The following is a 16,028-nucleotide window of genomic DNA, read 5'->3' on the forward strand; positions in this document are numbered from 1 at the left end:
GGAGGAGAAGGGTGTGTGGGTGAATGGACTTAAGGTCCACTACCTCACCTATTTAAAGGTAGAGCTAGAAGGCATTTGAGGAGCATGAAGCTTAGTTATATATTTTAAACAACTTAATAAGCAAGAGTCATTCTTGTAGTTTGGGTCTCTCTCCTCCACATCTTTTTGATCCAGTATAAGCACCACTAATTCTATCAACTTGGACCCCCTCCTTCCCCCCCCCCTCTCTCTCTCTCTCTCTCTCTATATATATATATATATATATATATTCTGCTGAAGAAGAAAAGGTTGAGGAGGAGCTCTTCTTTGATAATTTGGAAAAAGTCTTCAGCAAAGGTTGAGGAGGAGCTCTTCTTTGATAATTTGGAAAAAGTCAGTTTTTAAGTTGAAAGCGACCACGTCCCCCTGCTGCGAGGTAAAACAGAGCGCTTCACGTTCCGCTGTGTCCCCACGCACACGACCTTTCACACTCAACCATCTCTTTGATGTTCGACTCTCAACCACCTCTCTCTCTAATTTTCCAAGCTCCATCTCTACCCCTACAAAGACTTTTTCTCTCTCTCTCTCACACACACACACACATATCTCTCTCTTCTCTCACATGACACACACACACACACAGACGCATTCCTTAGCTCTTCCACTGTCTTCGCACAAAATCTTTCACCAATTATTTGGACTCGATTGATGGCTTGTCTCATTATCGTTCTCAATTTCTCAGCTTAATCTCTTCTCTCTTCTCTCTCTCTCTCTCTCTCTCTCTCTCTCTCTCAAACACACACACAGTCGTCTCTCTCTCTGTCTCTGTGTCAAACAGACACACAGTCGTCTCTCTCTCTCTCTCTCTCTCTCTCTCTCTCCCCCACCAGCTTGATTAATCTCAGTTAATCCGCTGCTCATTTGCAGATACAACAACAGCATGCACAGAAGCATAAATTCAGACGCCACCCTTCTCTTCATCGCTATGGCCTTGCTCTCACTCTTTCTCATCAAGGCTGCTGGCGTCTCCGATCCCAATGAAGGTCTAGAAAACAAACCCTTACTCTTTGTTTTTGTTTTTGTCTTTCTCTCTTGATTAAACCTCCGCTTATACTCTCGATTACACAATTCTTACCTAAACTTTAAACTTCAGCTTCTTTTTGTGAATTGATCTCTTTCCTTCAAAACTTTGGGTCAATTTATACTTCTCCTTCAAAAACCTCCTTAGATTTTTCATTTTTTTATTTCGGCAAGTCCCACAGTACGTAGGCTCCTTCGGGAGTTCTTGATCGCTGTCATGCCCAGTTATTGGGTCTTCCGAGGCCATGCCTTAAGGAAGTAGCGAAACCGTTCTTACCAAGACGATGAAGCTAATGACAAAAGCGTTTCTCTGCTCGAGTCTCAAAGACGACCCCGGCTCGAAAAACAAAAACAAAATTTATTCGATTTCTTTTATTCTATTCCAGTGCACTACTCACATAACCCGGTTTATATTGTCTGAAATTTAAAAATCCCGTTTGGAATTTGACATTGCTTTTAATTTTAAGGGATGAAATTTACATGTTTTAGTTATAAATCATAGAATAAGTATAGTTTTTAGAGATTTTTAGGTCTAAATCCCGGTTAGGTTTTAGCATTGCTTTTAATTTTAAGGGTTGAAAAAAACATTTTTTTCAAGCACTGTTCTGGTAGGATGTTATATAAGTTTACTATCTAAATTCAAGGAGTCTAATCACTTCTAGTGGATGTTGTCCAGTAGTAGATTTTTTTCATAATTTGTTGGATATAGTACATTTGAAACTTTGATCATTCTCCATTGGTTTCTCAATAACCAAGTTCATGACACCTCCATCAACATGAGGACCTTATATTTGCACACTTGAATTAGTACAACTTGAGGAAATAGTATCCATCTAATATTTTCTAAGTGTTTTTTAATTTAAAAAAACTTATAAGTTTTGCTATATGTTTTCTAAAGCTTAGATAGAAATTGAGAAGACTTTTTTTCGCCTTGTACAAGTGGATTGTAAGGTATAATTTGCATATGAATAATCAATGTAATCCTATTGATCAAGCATTTGTTGCTTTAGAGTTGATTTGAACTTCATAAAGATAAATTTTTTAGTTTGTGAGTACACATATAATATACATACATACGTACGTACATATACATAAGTGTGAGCACACATGTACGCATATATGTCTATATGTATGTATGCATACACACACATGCATGTATGTGTATATGTATATATACATACATTCATGTGTGTATGGATGTATATTTGCATGCATGTATGTATCTACATTTATATATATACACACACACACGAGATCTATACAAGTGTATTTAAAAAAAAAAACATTTGAATTTCTGTGTATTCAATGATCAAAAACGCAAATTTTGACACAGCTGCCGCCCTGCGGGCAATAAAGAATGTGATTGGTGATGGTTTGAACAAGCTGAGCAACTGGGTCGGAGATGATCCTTGCGGGACGACACAATGGACAGGAGTTTACTGCACCACCGTCGATGGTGTGCAGCATGTCAACGACCTGTAAGTGGCGCATTATAAGCAAGCTTCTTGTGTAGAATCTGACAGGAAATCATAAATAAAAATTCTGCTGTAAGTGGCACAATGATAATGTGGCTTTCATTTTATATGATTTTGTTTTACGTAATAGAAGTCTCCTTTCTGAAGAAAAAAAAAAAGAGGCTTTCAATAAATATATATATATGTATGTATGTGTGTGTGTGTGTATGTACACACATACATATATATACATATATACGTATATATGTATATATATATATGTATGTATGTGTGTGTGTGTGTATATATATATATATATGTCCCCCCATGGGCCCAAAACATGACTGTGTGTGTGCATGACATGATGGAGCCGAGTTACATGGTCAGATTGGGGTGATGGCAGCCCAATGTCCGGGAGCCACGTTTTGGGCCCGTGATCTCCCCCCTGTTCCCCTCCCAACAACCCCTCTCCCTCTCATTTTTTATGCCCTGCAGGCGCTTGTTAAATATGAATTTCACGGGAACTCTGGCACCGGAATTCGGAAACTTGACACACCTCACTATTCTGTAAGTAGGTTCTTCTGAGTTTTATTTGTTTTGAAGCTATGTGTTGGATATCTGTTTGCTACTTGAATTTGATGGCCTTATTTTCTATTCATTGTAAAGGGATGTCATGTGGAACAAACTTACAGGCTCAATCCCTCCTGAAATCGGAAAGCTCAGCAATCTCTACCTGTTGTAAGTCATCAAGCTACCTTCTCAATCTTCCCAAAAAACAGTTAGATACTCTCAGCAAAATGTTCATGAAAGCACCATATCATAAGTGCAAGAAAATGCTTTCAATCTGAATGATTAATGAGGGAGTTCATTTTGCATCATTTCAGACTGCTCAACGGTAACACATTGAGCGGAACATTGCCACCAGCATTAGGCAATCTATCTAAATTAAATAGGTTGCAAATTGACTCGAACAACATAACAGGTCCGGTGCCTGCATCCTTCCAAAATTTAATCAGTGTACGCCACATGTAAGGACCTCTTTTTCTATCTTTGACAGTTCCATTTTTCAATTATCGAGATTTCTTTCGATAATGTATATCGCGCACACGCACACACACGCACACACACACAATATATATATAATAACTAACTTGTTTTACTTCTTGGAAGCCACTTGAACAACAACTCCTTAAATGGAAGCATCCCTAAAGAGCTAGGACAACTTCCACAGTTACTTCATCTGTGAGTAAGGTTTTGGAGTCAGTTTACTGCTTGTATTCTGTCAACAAACTTTCTTTCTGTGTCTGTTTCTTGGGCTGTTGTGGAAACCCTTTCAATCATTTGTCAATTGCAGTTTACTGGATACCAATGATTTGAGTGGAGAATTGCCACATGAGCTGTCAAATATCTCTACCTTAGTCATCCTGTGAGCACCTTACCTCAATGCTTATTAATTTCAATACAGCTTCTTCTAAGTTGATAAAATATCCCTTTGTTTTTTATGCAGACAACTTGACAATAATCATTTTAGTGGCTCAATACCCTCAGTTTATTCAAACATGTTTAATCTTTCAAAGTTGTAAGTGCCACCTCTGCCTTTCTTATTTGACAAGTATTAACAGAGATGACATGATGCTGCTACTATAGCTAATCACTTTCTGCTCCCTTTCTAATAAACTTATACTAGAGTTGAGTATGATAATGCCGCAGATGGTGTATCTCACGTCCTTTTCCCCCATAAAATCATCTTGAGGTGAGATGTCTGATCATGATCATGATGAATATTGAAGATGATGGTAGTGATGGTGGTGATGATGTTCATCATCATTGTGGTCATCATCGTCATCATTATCATCCTTAACACTATAAATGGTGTCCTACCCTTTTCCATGTGGACATGGATGCTTTGATGAGTTTAGTCCTACAGTGCATATTGCGGAAATGAATCCTTATCTTCCATCCAATGTACTTGAGTGTTCTTTGTGACAGTTAGATAGTAAAAAGCTTGTCCAAACTCACGGCTTTCTGTGTTCACATGCACTGTGAATTCAGAACAAGGTTCCAAAGAGTTCAAAAATGAATTGGTTGGCTTTTTCTAAAGCTGCATGAGAGATGAGACAAGTCCTTCAACGTCATAGCCAAGCAACTAAACCTCATATGATCCATATGACAGCAACGAAGTACAGGGAACATGACTTCAACAGGAGGTCTCTCAACTTGGACCTTGCTGTGTGAAACCAGGCCAGAGAGAGAGAGAGAGAGAGTTGTATTAATCGTCGTCAGAAGACCCAGTGGGTCTATGAGGCCAAGAGTGGTACAGATGTTCCATGTGGTATTGAGCCATGGAAAAAAGAACTCATACAAGGAACAGACTAGCTATATGTTTATCCCCATCATGTGAGTACGTATCCACATGTTAAGTGCATGGGAGAGTGCATGTCCATGTGTAGGTACATGTGAGAGTACAAGTTGATTCTCAGCCATCTAGAATGTCCAACATAGGGGAGTTGATGACTTTCATGAGGCTCATCATGTCCACTCCTGTTGGAGCTTTTTTTTTTTGGGTTTGGGGGGGGGGGGGGGGGGGGGGGTCCCTATTGCATTGCGCTGGAGGAGAGGGTCTTTCAAATCTGGAGCTGTTGTGCAGAGGTCTGCCATGGACGTTGAGCACATTGTAGATGCTGGCTTGGCACTGGGTGACTCCAAGGGGTGGATTGGCCGGGTATCGCTGCTGGTCCTCTTGAGTGGGTCTGCAAGCTCAGGTGCCTGTATGGGTCGAGGACTGGTGCTACCATCCTGAGCGTGGAGGAAGCTAGTGATGGTCAACTGTGAGGAGTCCCGAGGCTGGGCTCTGCTCTCTGTAAGGAGTGAGTCTCTCCACCTGCCAAGCTCCGTCAGGTGTAGACCTAGACATCTCTGGTCTCTCTAAACGAGTGAGTCTCTCCACCTGCCAAGCTCCATCAAGTATAGACCTCGACATCTCTGGTGGGAGACAGTGGACCAAATCCCTCTCGGAAGAGGCAATGATCTCGTAGTATACCGGGACATGCAAATGTAGTGCTCCTTTATCTTGACCTTTGTAGGGCAGAGTTTATAGATCCTGTCCTCCCGAACAATGCCCTCTGCTCTTCTCGTCTCCACTTTAGTTCAGTGGGAGGAGACCGGGATCTGTCCCATCATTATCTGCATGGCATGTGACATGTGTCCATGATGTAAGTATCCCGGCCTCTAGATGAATCCATCTGTTGTTACCCTCAAGAAGGGCTTTGCGGAAAAAATCCACAAAGCAGTAGGAAACCCGACGTTTCTGTGACTTGGCCTCCTCAATAACATCCCTCAGTGTGAAAATGTCGTCTAGAGTAGAGTACATCTTCTGTTTACCTTGTGGTGAAACTTTGGCAAACACTGAGAGCCCTAGGAGGAGGCAGTCAGCTATGGAGGCTGGAAGATGAAATCCATAGCTATGTAGAAGCAGTGGACAGTGAGAGAGAGAGAGAGAGAGAGAGGGAGAGGGAGAGAGAGAGAGAGATGTGATAATGCTCAAGAGAGAACAAGATTGCACTACTCAATGATATTGATTAGATTGATCATTTTTCTTGAGTGCAATGCTTTTTGTAGGCTTTAGTGAAGCCTTAACTTTTGACTCAATCAAATCAAGGACCAAGTCTCCTTAAGGAAACTTCTACACACTTGCACAATATCATATCCAATCCTAAAAGGTTGTTCACACCCAAACACACAAATATACTACTACACTCATAAGGAGTGTCCACATGCTATGGCTACAAATTTTCCCCTCGACTTTGGAACCCATACAATGATAAATGGCAGGAGAACATGTGTTGTCTCCAACAAACCCCCCTACAACAAATGTTCTAATGCCTAGGGATTCAAGAATGATATAGATCTGGATTCATAGATGTTCTAGTCTGATACAAACCAGGATACAACAGATGTACTAATTTGGATACTCAGATGTTCTAGATTAACAGATGTACTAATTTGGATACAAATCTGGATACAACAGATGCTTTTAAACCTATAGGATTGATACAAATCCGAGTTGGAGGTTGCCTTTCGAATGTTAGGCCAAGGGGTCCTTGGTAGCAAGAATAGACCAAAAAAAAACATGATGATTCTCAACACAAGAACCCCCCATGCTTGGATGAAGGGGGATTCAAAGCACACACAAAGAAAGATTGACACACATACACTGATTATTACATCTCATGTTCGGGGGACATCCCAGGCAAAGGACCCATTACTAAAAAAGACACAAATGATTATTTGTGGGAGTAGAAACTCCCGGTCAGTGAAGCTCTTGGTGTAGTACTTTTCTTCCGGCGTCATTTCCAAGCCAATGCCAATGCCAATGCAGATTTTGTTGTAGAACACAATAATGCCCATGCCAAAGAGGCCCAAAGTGAGAATACCCACCATAATGGTGGACACACCAAATACATTTTATTTTCTCCCATGTGAACACACTTTTATTGAAAGAGGGCACCTTAATATCTAAGGTTTTGATTTTAACAGTCAAACCTTATCCTTTTTTTTAAAATAAATGCAGGTGATGCGGCCCACCACCACGAGCACCGCCTAGTTTGATGGGCGGATGAGATTCTTGAGGCTGTGGCGTGGTCCACTGGGAGCTACCCGTATAGGACCAGCCGGTGGCGGGGTCACAACAGAACAAAGAAGGCGGCTGTTGCGGCAAGCGTTGAAGGCAGTGTCGTCAGAACTACACACACTAGCTGAGGAGCCGGCTAGGAGCAGCAGGTCTGCACGGTAGTAAGCAGACGTGTGCAGGGGGACGCTGAAGAGTGCTTGGCAGGCTGTAGCACGTGAGGCTCACGAGAAGGTCCAAAGCGGAGAGACCAAGCGTAGTAGGCTGTGGAAAGAAACGAGCTACAGGTGACGTTTGGAGGCGGCCTTGACGAGTGGCAGTAGTATTGGATAGGGAACCATTTGTGTTGTGGAGACTCTATGTTGACTAGATGCGCAGAGATTGGGGTGCTGCAGATGAGCCAGCGTTCAGAGCAATCTCATAGCAGGAGGAGGCGATTTTGTCAAGCGGAAGCTGTGCTGAATTCCGATCTGATATTCAGAGTTCCAAGCTTTGATACCAATTGAGAGCCCTACGAGGAGGCAACAATAGTTGTTGTCAGCTATGGAGGCTCGAAGATGAAATCCATAGCTATGTAGAAGCAGTGGACAGTGTGAGAGAGAAAGAAAGAAAGATATATTAACGTCTCCTAAAGGCCGAAATGGCCCATGAGACCAAAACAAGGTACAACTGATGATGATGATGTCTCACCATAACAAATCTGAAAGAAAGAATGAAAATAGTAACATCCTAAGAGAGCTAAGAGCTGAAAGCTGAACCGCTGAATCGTCGCGGTAAACTCCTCCGGTGGCGGGCAATGATGGCTCGAATCTGCCGATGGTGAGGGAGTCATGGACGCGACCCTCGTGGTCGTGGGCGTCTCGCTCTACAGATGGCAATGGCTCTGTCCAGGGTGACTCCTCTGGAGGGTGGTCTGCCAAGTAGGCCTTTAGATGGGGGAGTAGAGGCTAGTGGGGTTATAGTGCTGGCTCTGAAAAAATCTGTGAGGGCTCTTTGTCTAGGCGGCTCTGGTCCCACTGTCCTCCTGTCCCTCAATAGGCTCTCTGTGGCGTCTAAGCTCAAGTATGAAGAGCCCTAAGCACCTGTGGTACTCAAAGTCCATGATCCAACGCAAAGATCCAAAGCCTTCACAGAACAGGCAGTGGTACCTCCCTCAGATCTCATAGTAGACAGTACAACGATATATATAGTGTTCTTCCGACTCCACCTCTTGATGGCAAAGCTAGCATATGTGGTCCTCTAGTGCTATATCCTCATATTGACCTGTCTCTATCCTCAGCCGGTGTGAAGAGATGCGAATTTGTCCAATAGCACTCCGAATAGAGAGAGAGAGAGAGAGAGAGAGATGTGATAATGCTCAAGAGAGAACAAGATTACACTACTCAATGATATTGATTAGATTGATCATTTTTCTTGAGTGTAATGCTATTTGTAGGCTTTAGTGAAGCCTTATCTTTTGACTCAATCAAATCAAAGACCAAGTCTCCCTAAGAAAACTTCTACACACGCACAATATCATATCCAAACACACCCAAACACACACAAATATGCTACTACACTCATAAGGAGTGTTCACATGCTATGGCTACAAATTTTTCCTTTGACTTTGGAACCCATACAATGATAAATGGTGGGAGCTGTCTCCAACTAACACTAGCCCCCTAGTCGATCATTTGCACGGTCTCATGCAACTGAACATCTAACTGGACAACTCTTTTAAGTATGGTGCAGAGATCTCGCGGACATGTGGTCTAAAGAGGGCTGCCCCCACGCCCCCCTGTATATTGACTCCCATATACACCCCGCAACCTATGGCAAACCTATCTTGGGGCAAAAAGAAACCGGGTGGTAAGAATAAATCAACTCATTTGAGTCAACAACAACTTCAAGAATATCGGGAGCAAGGTAAATGCCTCCATTGTGAACAGCAAAGACCACATGAAGCGAGAATGTCCTCAACTAGTAAAAGAAGCAGCTATGCAGGGAGCCACACCTTCTTCAAATGTGGTGCCAGATATACAAGGCAATACCTCACCTGATCTGAACGGTCGTGCATTGCTTAAGGCTTGGGGTAAATTGTAAAATAAAAATTCTTTGTTTTTATTTGATCCTGGTTCTACTAACAATTTAATTCCTATTGAGATGGCAGAAGCACTCAAGTTACATCTGAGCAGATGTATGCATGCAGAGCCCACTTTCCAAGGGCTAAATGCACATGTTATGCTAGTGGTTGTTAGCAAGTTTCACATGCAAATTAGCAATTATGGTGATCATGAGGAGTTCCTCATAGGTCCTACTTCTTCAGGATATGATGTTTTACTTGGCATACCTTGACATTTTCATATGCTTCAAGTGCCAAATTTTAAAGAGAAGAAGCTTACTCTCTCATTAGGGCAAACAATGTTGTGAATGCAGGCAGGGAAGGTGCCACTATTCCAGTTGTAGGCCATGTTGCCATCAAGAAAGAAATAAAGAAGTCTATTTGTTCTTACTTGGTTTTTGTTAAAGAATGTCTTAAGGACAATAAGATGTCTCATTTGGATAGAAGTAGAACAGATTTATTGTCCCATTATGATGATTGTTTTGCAAATGCTTTACTTGGACAACTTCCCTCAGAGCGTCCAAAGGATCATCATATAGACTTGATCTCTAGGAACTCACCTCCAAATCAACCCCCTTATAGAGTAAGTGCAAGCCAACAAGAGGAAATCATGACACAAGTTAATGATCTTCTCGAGAAAGGCTTGATAAGGCCTAGCTCATCTCCTTATTCCTCACCAGTGTTATTGGTATAGAAGAAGGATGGTTCATATAGAATGTGCATTGACTATAGGGCTTTGAACAAGAAAACCATCAAGAATCGGTTTTCAATACCTGTCCCTAGAAGACAAATTATGGATAATATTGCTTATGTATATCTGGCGATGGAATATGCCAAATATACTTATCAGGATGTTCTTGTTCTGTAAAATGCAACAAGCTATTTTTTGGTTATATCGGGATAGTACTGCCCAATGTGTTTTTGGCCTTGATCTTTCATCGAAGTGGACATATCAAAAATCTATGCCTCAAGGATGCCCTCTTAGTGCATTGCCCTCCTATGCAATTGCCACACATCCACTTTTGATGTATATGGATCTCTTAACTGCACACGGCTAATTACATGGTCTGCAATTACCCAATGGTTCGCATTTTGTGGCCCAAGCCTATGGAGATGATTCTTTGTTCATGCCTAAAAATGATCCAAATGATCTCAAGTGCATCATGAGAACTTTCGAATGATTTGGTAAAGCAGTTGGACTCTATGTCAACTTTTCTAAATCTAAACTGCTTCCGTTGACTTCTTGTGGTGGCTGACATACACTGCTATCGCCAAGACAAATTATTCCACCAAACCACCTAGTTAGACATTTGGGATATCTAGTGGCATGATATTTGTCTACACAGGATACCATTCATTGGGTATTGAACAAATTGAAGGCCAAGCTAGCATATTGGAAGCTTTCTACATGGCCTTTACAAGTGTGTCTTAGAATTGTTCAATCGATCATTATGGCCTATGTGCAACTTTATTTGCCGTTGTTGATCTGGTGTAATACTGATATTGATACTTTTATGTCTGATGCCTTGGAATTGTTGTGGAAAACCAAGCATCATATGAGAGTGCTACGTCTTCTAAGAAGATCGTTCATCTACACTCCTAAAATACATGGTGGATTATATTTACTTGATCTGCATTATCATCTCTTGGCAAGAAAGGCCACCATGATTCCCACTTTTTTTCAACTTGGGCAGCCATGGGCCATAATTCTTGCCGGCATGTGTTTCCATCAAGACTAGAGCTTATGGCAATTGGCATATTTCTCATTGGGAAGCAATGCTTAGTAAATTTGAAGGAAAAATTCCGGGATGCCCTTGTGCATCTTCTCTTCTTCGTGATTGGAAATTAGCTTTGTCTTTTATTCACTGGCATGGTGGAGATACATTGACTGGGATTTCTTTTCGATTGGGAAGCATTCATTTTTCTTTGGTGTTTTCTCGACCACTTATAGTACAGGAACCACGAAAGGCATGCTTTTTGGCCTCTATTGGAATATCTCAAGTGATACATGTTGTAGATGTGGATGACATGCAAAGTCCGTTCCCCATCTTCTTTGACATTGCACGGAGTCGAGGAATTTCTTGCAAGAACTGACTCACAACGTCCGAGGAGGTTTTCCGTTGTTCAAAGGAGGAAAACCCTTATGGATTTTTGGTGTTTTGCCATCTTGCTTGGCTGGATTTGACACTTTCATCATTTAGATGAGATACTAGGCACTTTGGTCTATTTGGAAGGGTAAGAACCATATTTTGTTTGGACAGCCTTCTCTAGATGCTTTTGCTTTCTTTCGTATACCAATCTTCGCCAGTCCCTACATGACTATCGACAGACAGCTTGAGGCTATTGATATCCCACAGTTTGAAGTCTTTTTCTACTGTTTTTAGCTTTCTTCCTTGGATGACTTGTCTCTGGAGTACATCCTCCCCTTGTATATTGTTTCTTGGTAATAGAACACTGGTTTTTACTTTAAAAAAAAGTGTGTGTGTGTGTGTGTGTGTGTGTGTGTGTGTGTGTGAGAGAGAGAGAGAGAGAGAGAGAGAGAGAGAGAGAAAGAAAGAAAGAAAGAAAGAAAGCTGTATTAACGTCTACTAGAGGCCGAACTCGACCTATGAGACAAATCAATGTCCAAAGGATCAGAGTTTGAGGTTGTTTTTGATCAATGCTTGTATTTGCAGGAGTTTGAGAAATTGTAACTTGAGTGGAACAATCCCTGACCTTTCTGCCCTCACTTATTTGGCATGCTTGTAAGTTCAACAACCTGTGGTGCAACTGTCTGGATTCTTTTTGATGCAATTTTGAAGAGACTGTGCACGGGAACTGACTGCATATTATTTTTGCGGACTTGCAGGGATCTAAGTCACAACCAATTAAATGGATCTCTCCCATCGTTGAGAATTGGATCTCAATTGCTCAAAAAAATGTAAGCCCTCAGTCAAATAAAGGGATGTGTTTAGATCTTTGTTTCTACATTTCTGCGCCTATAATTTTCCACTTGTACTGGTGCATGCCTACATGCGTGTGCATGTGCACGTGTGTGTGTTTTCACTTAACAGTACAATCATAAGTGTTGGTATGCTTTCTGGATTCAGTGATTTTTCTTTCAATGAACTACATGGGAATTTGTCGACAAATTATGTTCAGCTGCTGAATTTGGAACGTCTGTAAGTGCACACTACATTTGGAGCTCGAGATCACATATATGCTTGAATAGATTTATGTATTCTTAAAGAGGATAACGTGGAGATTTTGAGATGAGGATATCACATGCTCAAATAAACACACAATTTAACCTTATTCTTTTCAAGCCTTTTCCTGTCAGGATTTTGCAGAATAACTTTCTGGATGGGAACATTTTGGCAAATGAGATGACCCATAATGCTTTTACTTCTTCAGATGCTGTGATTCTGTAAGATATTTTAGCAAACCAGATGCACAGGATGAGTTGTTTGCAGCCTTTTGGAAATTTAGGACATGATTCTCGCTGAGAGGCCATCAGTTCCTTTCAGAAAATGGTGAGCTGTTTTTAGCCTTTGAAGTCTTCTATTCTGTGTTTTGCAGGGACTTTCGGAACAACAACTTCACTGATTATACCCCTGGGGGTTACTCCTCGCTTAATGTTATTTTTCGGTAACTCGACATCTCCTCTTAGTGTCTCTGATCTCCTCTCATGCAAGCTTAGTGTCAGGCACAAGGTGGGAGGAGCATATTACTAAACACCTAAAAATTTGTTTGCAGGTTATACGGAAATCCACTCTGCAATGAGTCCTCAGCTCCTTCTAGCTTGTGCCAGGATTACACTGGCTCCGATACCAATTACTCATCTATCACAACCACCACTCAGTTGCCTGTCGGATGCTCAGAGGACACCTGTGATACTGCTAACAATCAAGAGCTAGTTGATGGACTGTTAGCTTTCAACATATGCCATTGTGCATATCCACTAGGAGTAGGAATGCGGCTAAAGAGCCCAAGTTTCGCGATCTTTCAGCCACATGAAGAAGCTTTCGATGACTGGATATCATCAGGGCTGCATCTGAACGATTATCAAGTGCATGTCTCAGAGTATAACTGGGAGTCGGGGCCACGGTTGGGGATGAATATCAAGCTGTTTCCCATGAGGAACGCCAGTGAGTTTGAACAAACAGAACTCAACTATCTCATGAGTGTGTTAGCCAACTGGAGTATGCCACCCAATAATACATTTGGTCCCTATGAGTTGCTCTCTTTTACTTCAGGGTATCCATACAATGGTAAAGCTTGTACTTCCCCGTTGTGGTGAGATTAATCTATGCATGTACATCGGTTTCACAGGGGATTGTTTGCTAAAAGTTGATCAGTTCAACCAATGTAGGATTGTCTCTTGCTGGATCCAAATTAAGCACTGGAGCGATTGCTGGTATATTAATTGGTGCAGTTGCATTGACAGCCGTTGTTGTAGCTGTTGCTACGTTCCTAGTAGTCAAACGTCGACGCCCCTCTGCCAGTGCTGCAAGAGCAAGTATGATGAGTAGGATCACGTAATGGGGTGTGCCTGCATTCCTTTAAACCTGAGAGCTGATCCTCATACAACATGATGATGTTTATTGTAGTTGTGGTACCTCACATTTGCAAGTTCATGATGAGCTTTTATGGACCTCACTGCAGTTCAACACCACGAACGCATCAAAGTTGCTGGTGTGAAGAGCTTTACATTTGAGGAGATGGCCAAGGCAACCAACAACTTCGACAACTCCATGCAGATTGGGCAAGGTGGATATGGAAAGGTCTATAAGGCGGTTATGGCTAATGGGCTGCTAGCTGCCATAAAGCGTGCTCAAGAGGGATCATTGCAAGGATCAAAGGAGTTTTATACAGAGATAGAGTTACTGTCTCGTGTGCATCATCGCAACCTTGTTTCCTTGATCGGATACTGTGATGACGAAGGTGAACAAGTATGTAGCATGGGGTTTGCCTGGCCTACCTGTTATGCTTGTATGGTCTTTTTGAAGAGATCACTAACCAAAGGCCTTACCTTGCAGATGTTGGTTTATGAGTACATGGCCAATGGTACCCTGCGTGATCATCTCAATTGTAAGCGTGCTTCTATACATCCATGCTTTGTGTTTATGCTCTTGCATGTAACCCCAACATCTAAACCTGGTATTTTTATTCAATTGTCAGCGCAATCAAAGCTTCCCCTTGATTTTCCAGCCCGTCTTCAGATAGCCCTGGGCTCAGCTAAGGGAATATTGTATCTTCACACTGAGGCAAATCCTCCCATATATCACCGTGATATAAAAGCTAGTAATATCTTGCTTGATGACAAGATGAAAGCCAAGGTTGCAGATTTTGGGCTTTCAAAGCTTGCTCCTGTTGCTGATCTAGAAGGTGATGTGGGTGGGTACGTTTCGACTGTGGTCAAGGGTACCCCGGTGAGATAAAAATCCTTTGCATGCTCAATAGGAAGGCACCTTTTTAATCTGCCATCAGTATTTCCTGTACATCACTTGTATTATATACCACTGTTGCAAAAATGGAATGGAACCACAAGGGCCATGTTTGAGAAGTATGCGTCACCCATGTGCACATGCATGTATTTGTTATTGTCGATTATCAAATTAAGAGGATCAAAACTAAAACAAATCTCTTGTTACCCTCATTGTCAGGGTTATCTTGATCCCGAGTACTTCTTAACCCACCAGCTCACTGACAAAAGCGACGTATACAGCTTCGGAGTTGTTTTGCTCGAGCTTATAACAGGCATGCAACCCATCTACCATGGGAAAAATCTTGTCAGAGAGGTGAGTTGAACAAGATAAGTCCTTAGCAACTTTCAACCAATGTCTCAAAAGGCACCTCCTCTGGTATTGTTCTTCCAAGCCTTGTCAAGTATGCCTGGAATGCTTTTACATCATTTCCAAGGGCTATTTTTAGTGCAGATGTTGTTGAGAGGCAAATCAACTGAAGTGGGGTTTTTTATGGAGCAGGTTGCTCAGGCGCATGAGGGGGGCAAGGTGCTGTCATTGATAGATCCACAGATGGGGATGTGCCCATCCGAATGTATTTTACCCCTCCTACAGCTAGCCGTTTCATGCTGTAAGGATGAACCCGACAGTCGTCCCTCCATGGCTGAGGTGGTGAGAATACTGGTGTCCATATGGCAATCAACGCCATTGCCCGATTCCATGGCTCTCTCAGAAACCTCAGCAGCTACGGAAGGTATCGACTTAAAACATCGCCAGTCTCCACCTTCGACCAGTCGCTACATATCTTCAGATATCGGTGCGAGTGGCCTCTTCAGTGATACCATCCTGGAGTTGACCCCTCGATAAAACAGAGACAACTGCATTTTATCACGCCTTGATATGCTTTGTAAATATGCTTAAATTTATGTACACTACATGGTTCATTTTTGTGAGATAATTTGTAATAGGATACATAATTTGAGAGAACTCCCTTTCATGCACATGTTTGCCTCTCACATGCATGCATGTAGATTTCAAAGTTGTTGCTTTTCTCAATATTTGTTGCCAAAAAAAGCACAAAAAAAAACAATGGAGAAAAAAATAGAGGAGCTCCCAAGCAATTACATGCATGGAAGAGCCCTGGCAATGCTTTTTACCACAAATCCATCAAAACAAAGGACTGTAGCAATGTAAAGGCCTTGCAATGAAGATGATGTGGCCTTATGCGTACCAAAAAGCAACCATGTAATTCCTAATGAAGGAAATGGAGGTGTGCAAAGATGAAAGGGGGACTAGATGAAGGTGATGCAAGTGAAATCTATTTGACATCCTCAAGCCTTTAT

The 16,028-nt window shown here is 41.9% G+C and overlaps 1 protein-coding gene across 2 annotated transcripts; it reads left to right on the forward strand.

The window, feature by feature from the left end:
- The first annotated feature begins 564 nt into the window (after window positions 1–564).
- On the forward strand, window positions 565–15,689 carry LOC147607308 (putative LRR receptor-like serine/threonine-protein kinase At1g06840). 2 transcript variants are annotated; one of them, XM_086790822.1, is made up of 21 exons: window positions 771–789; window positions 845–1,022; window positions 2,393–2,537; window positions 3,009–3,080; window positions 3,180–3,251; window positions 3,398–3,541; window positions 3,684–3,755; window positions 3,868–3,939; window positions 4,021–4,092; window positions 11,917–11,985; window positions 12,090–12,161; window positions 12,331–12,402; window positions 12,561–12,647; window positions 12,800–12,868; window positions 12,977–13,491; window positions 13,593–13,739; window positions 13,886–14,172; window positions 14,260–14,311; window positions 14,402–14,652; window positions 14,887–15,021; window positions 15,208–15,689. In XM_086790822.1, the coding sequence occupies exons 2-21, from the start codon at window positions 920–922 to the stop codon at window positions 15,550–15,552; spliced, it is 2,853 nt and encodes a 950-aa protein (XP_086646948.1). In that variant the 5' UTR covers window positions 771–789; window positions 845–919; the 3' UTR covers window positions 15,553–15,689. The 2 variants fall into 2 exon arrangements, with proteins under 2 accessions (XP_086646949.1, XP_086646948.1); XM_086790823.1 differs by having other exon boundaries at window positions 565–1,022.
- The last annotated feature ends 339 nt before the right edge of the window (window positions 15,690–16,028 follow it).

The sequence above is a fragment of the Cibotium barometz genome, chromosome 55, assembly GCF_041138505.1.
Source record: "Cibotium barometz isolate CiBa-2024 chromosome 55, ASM4113850v1, whole genome shotgun sequence".
Lineage (NCBI taxonomy): Eukaryota > Viridiplantae > Streptophyta > Polypodiopsida > Cyatheales > Cibotiaceae > Cibotium > Cibotium barometz.

Coding starts and splice junctions, on each gene's coding strand:
- LOC147607308 (XM_086790823.1), top strand. CDS start 920: ATGCACAGAAGCATAAATTCAGACGCCACCCTTCTCTTCATCGCTATG. Junction 1,023..2,392: donor CGTCTCCGATCCCAATGAAG/GTCTAGAAAACA, acceptor ATTTTGACACAG/CTGCCGCCCTGCGGGCAATA. Junction 14,173..14,259: donor GTGATGACGAAGGTGAACAA/GTATGTAGCATG, acceptor CTTACCTTGCAG/ATGTTGGTTTATGAGTACAT.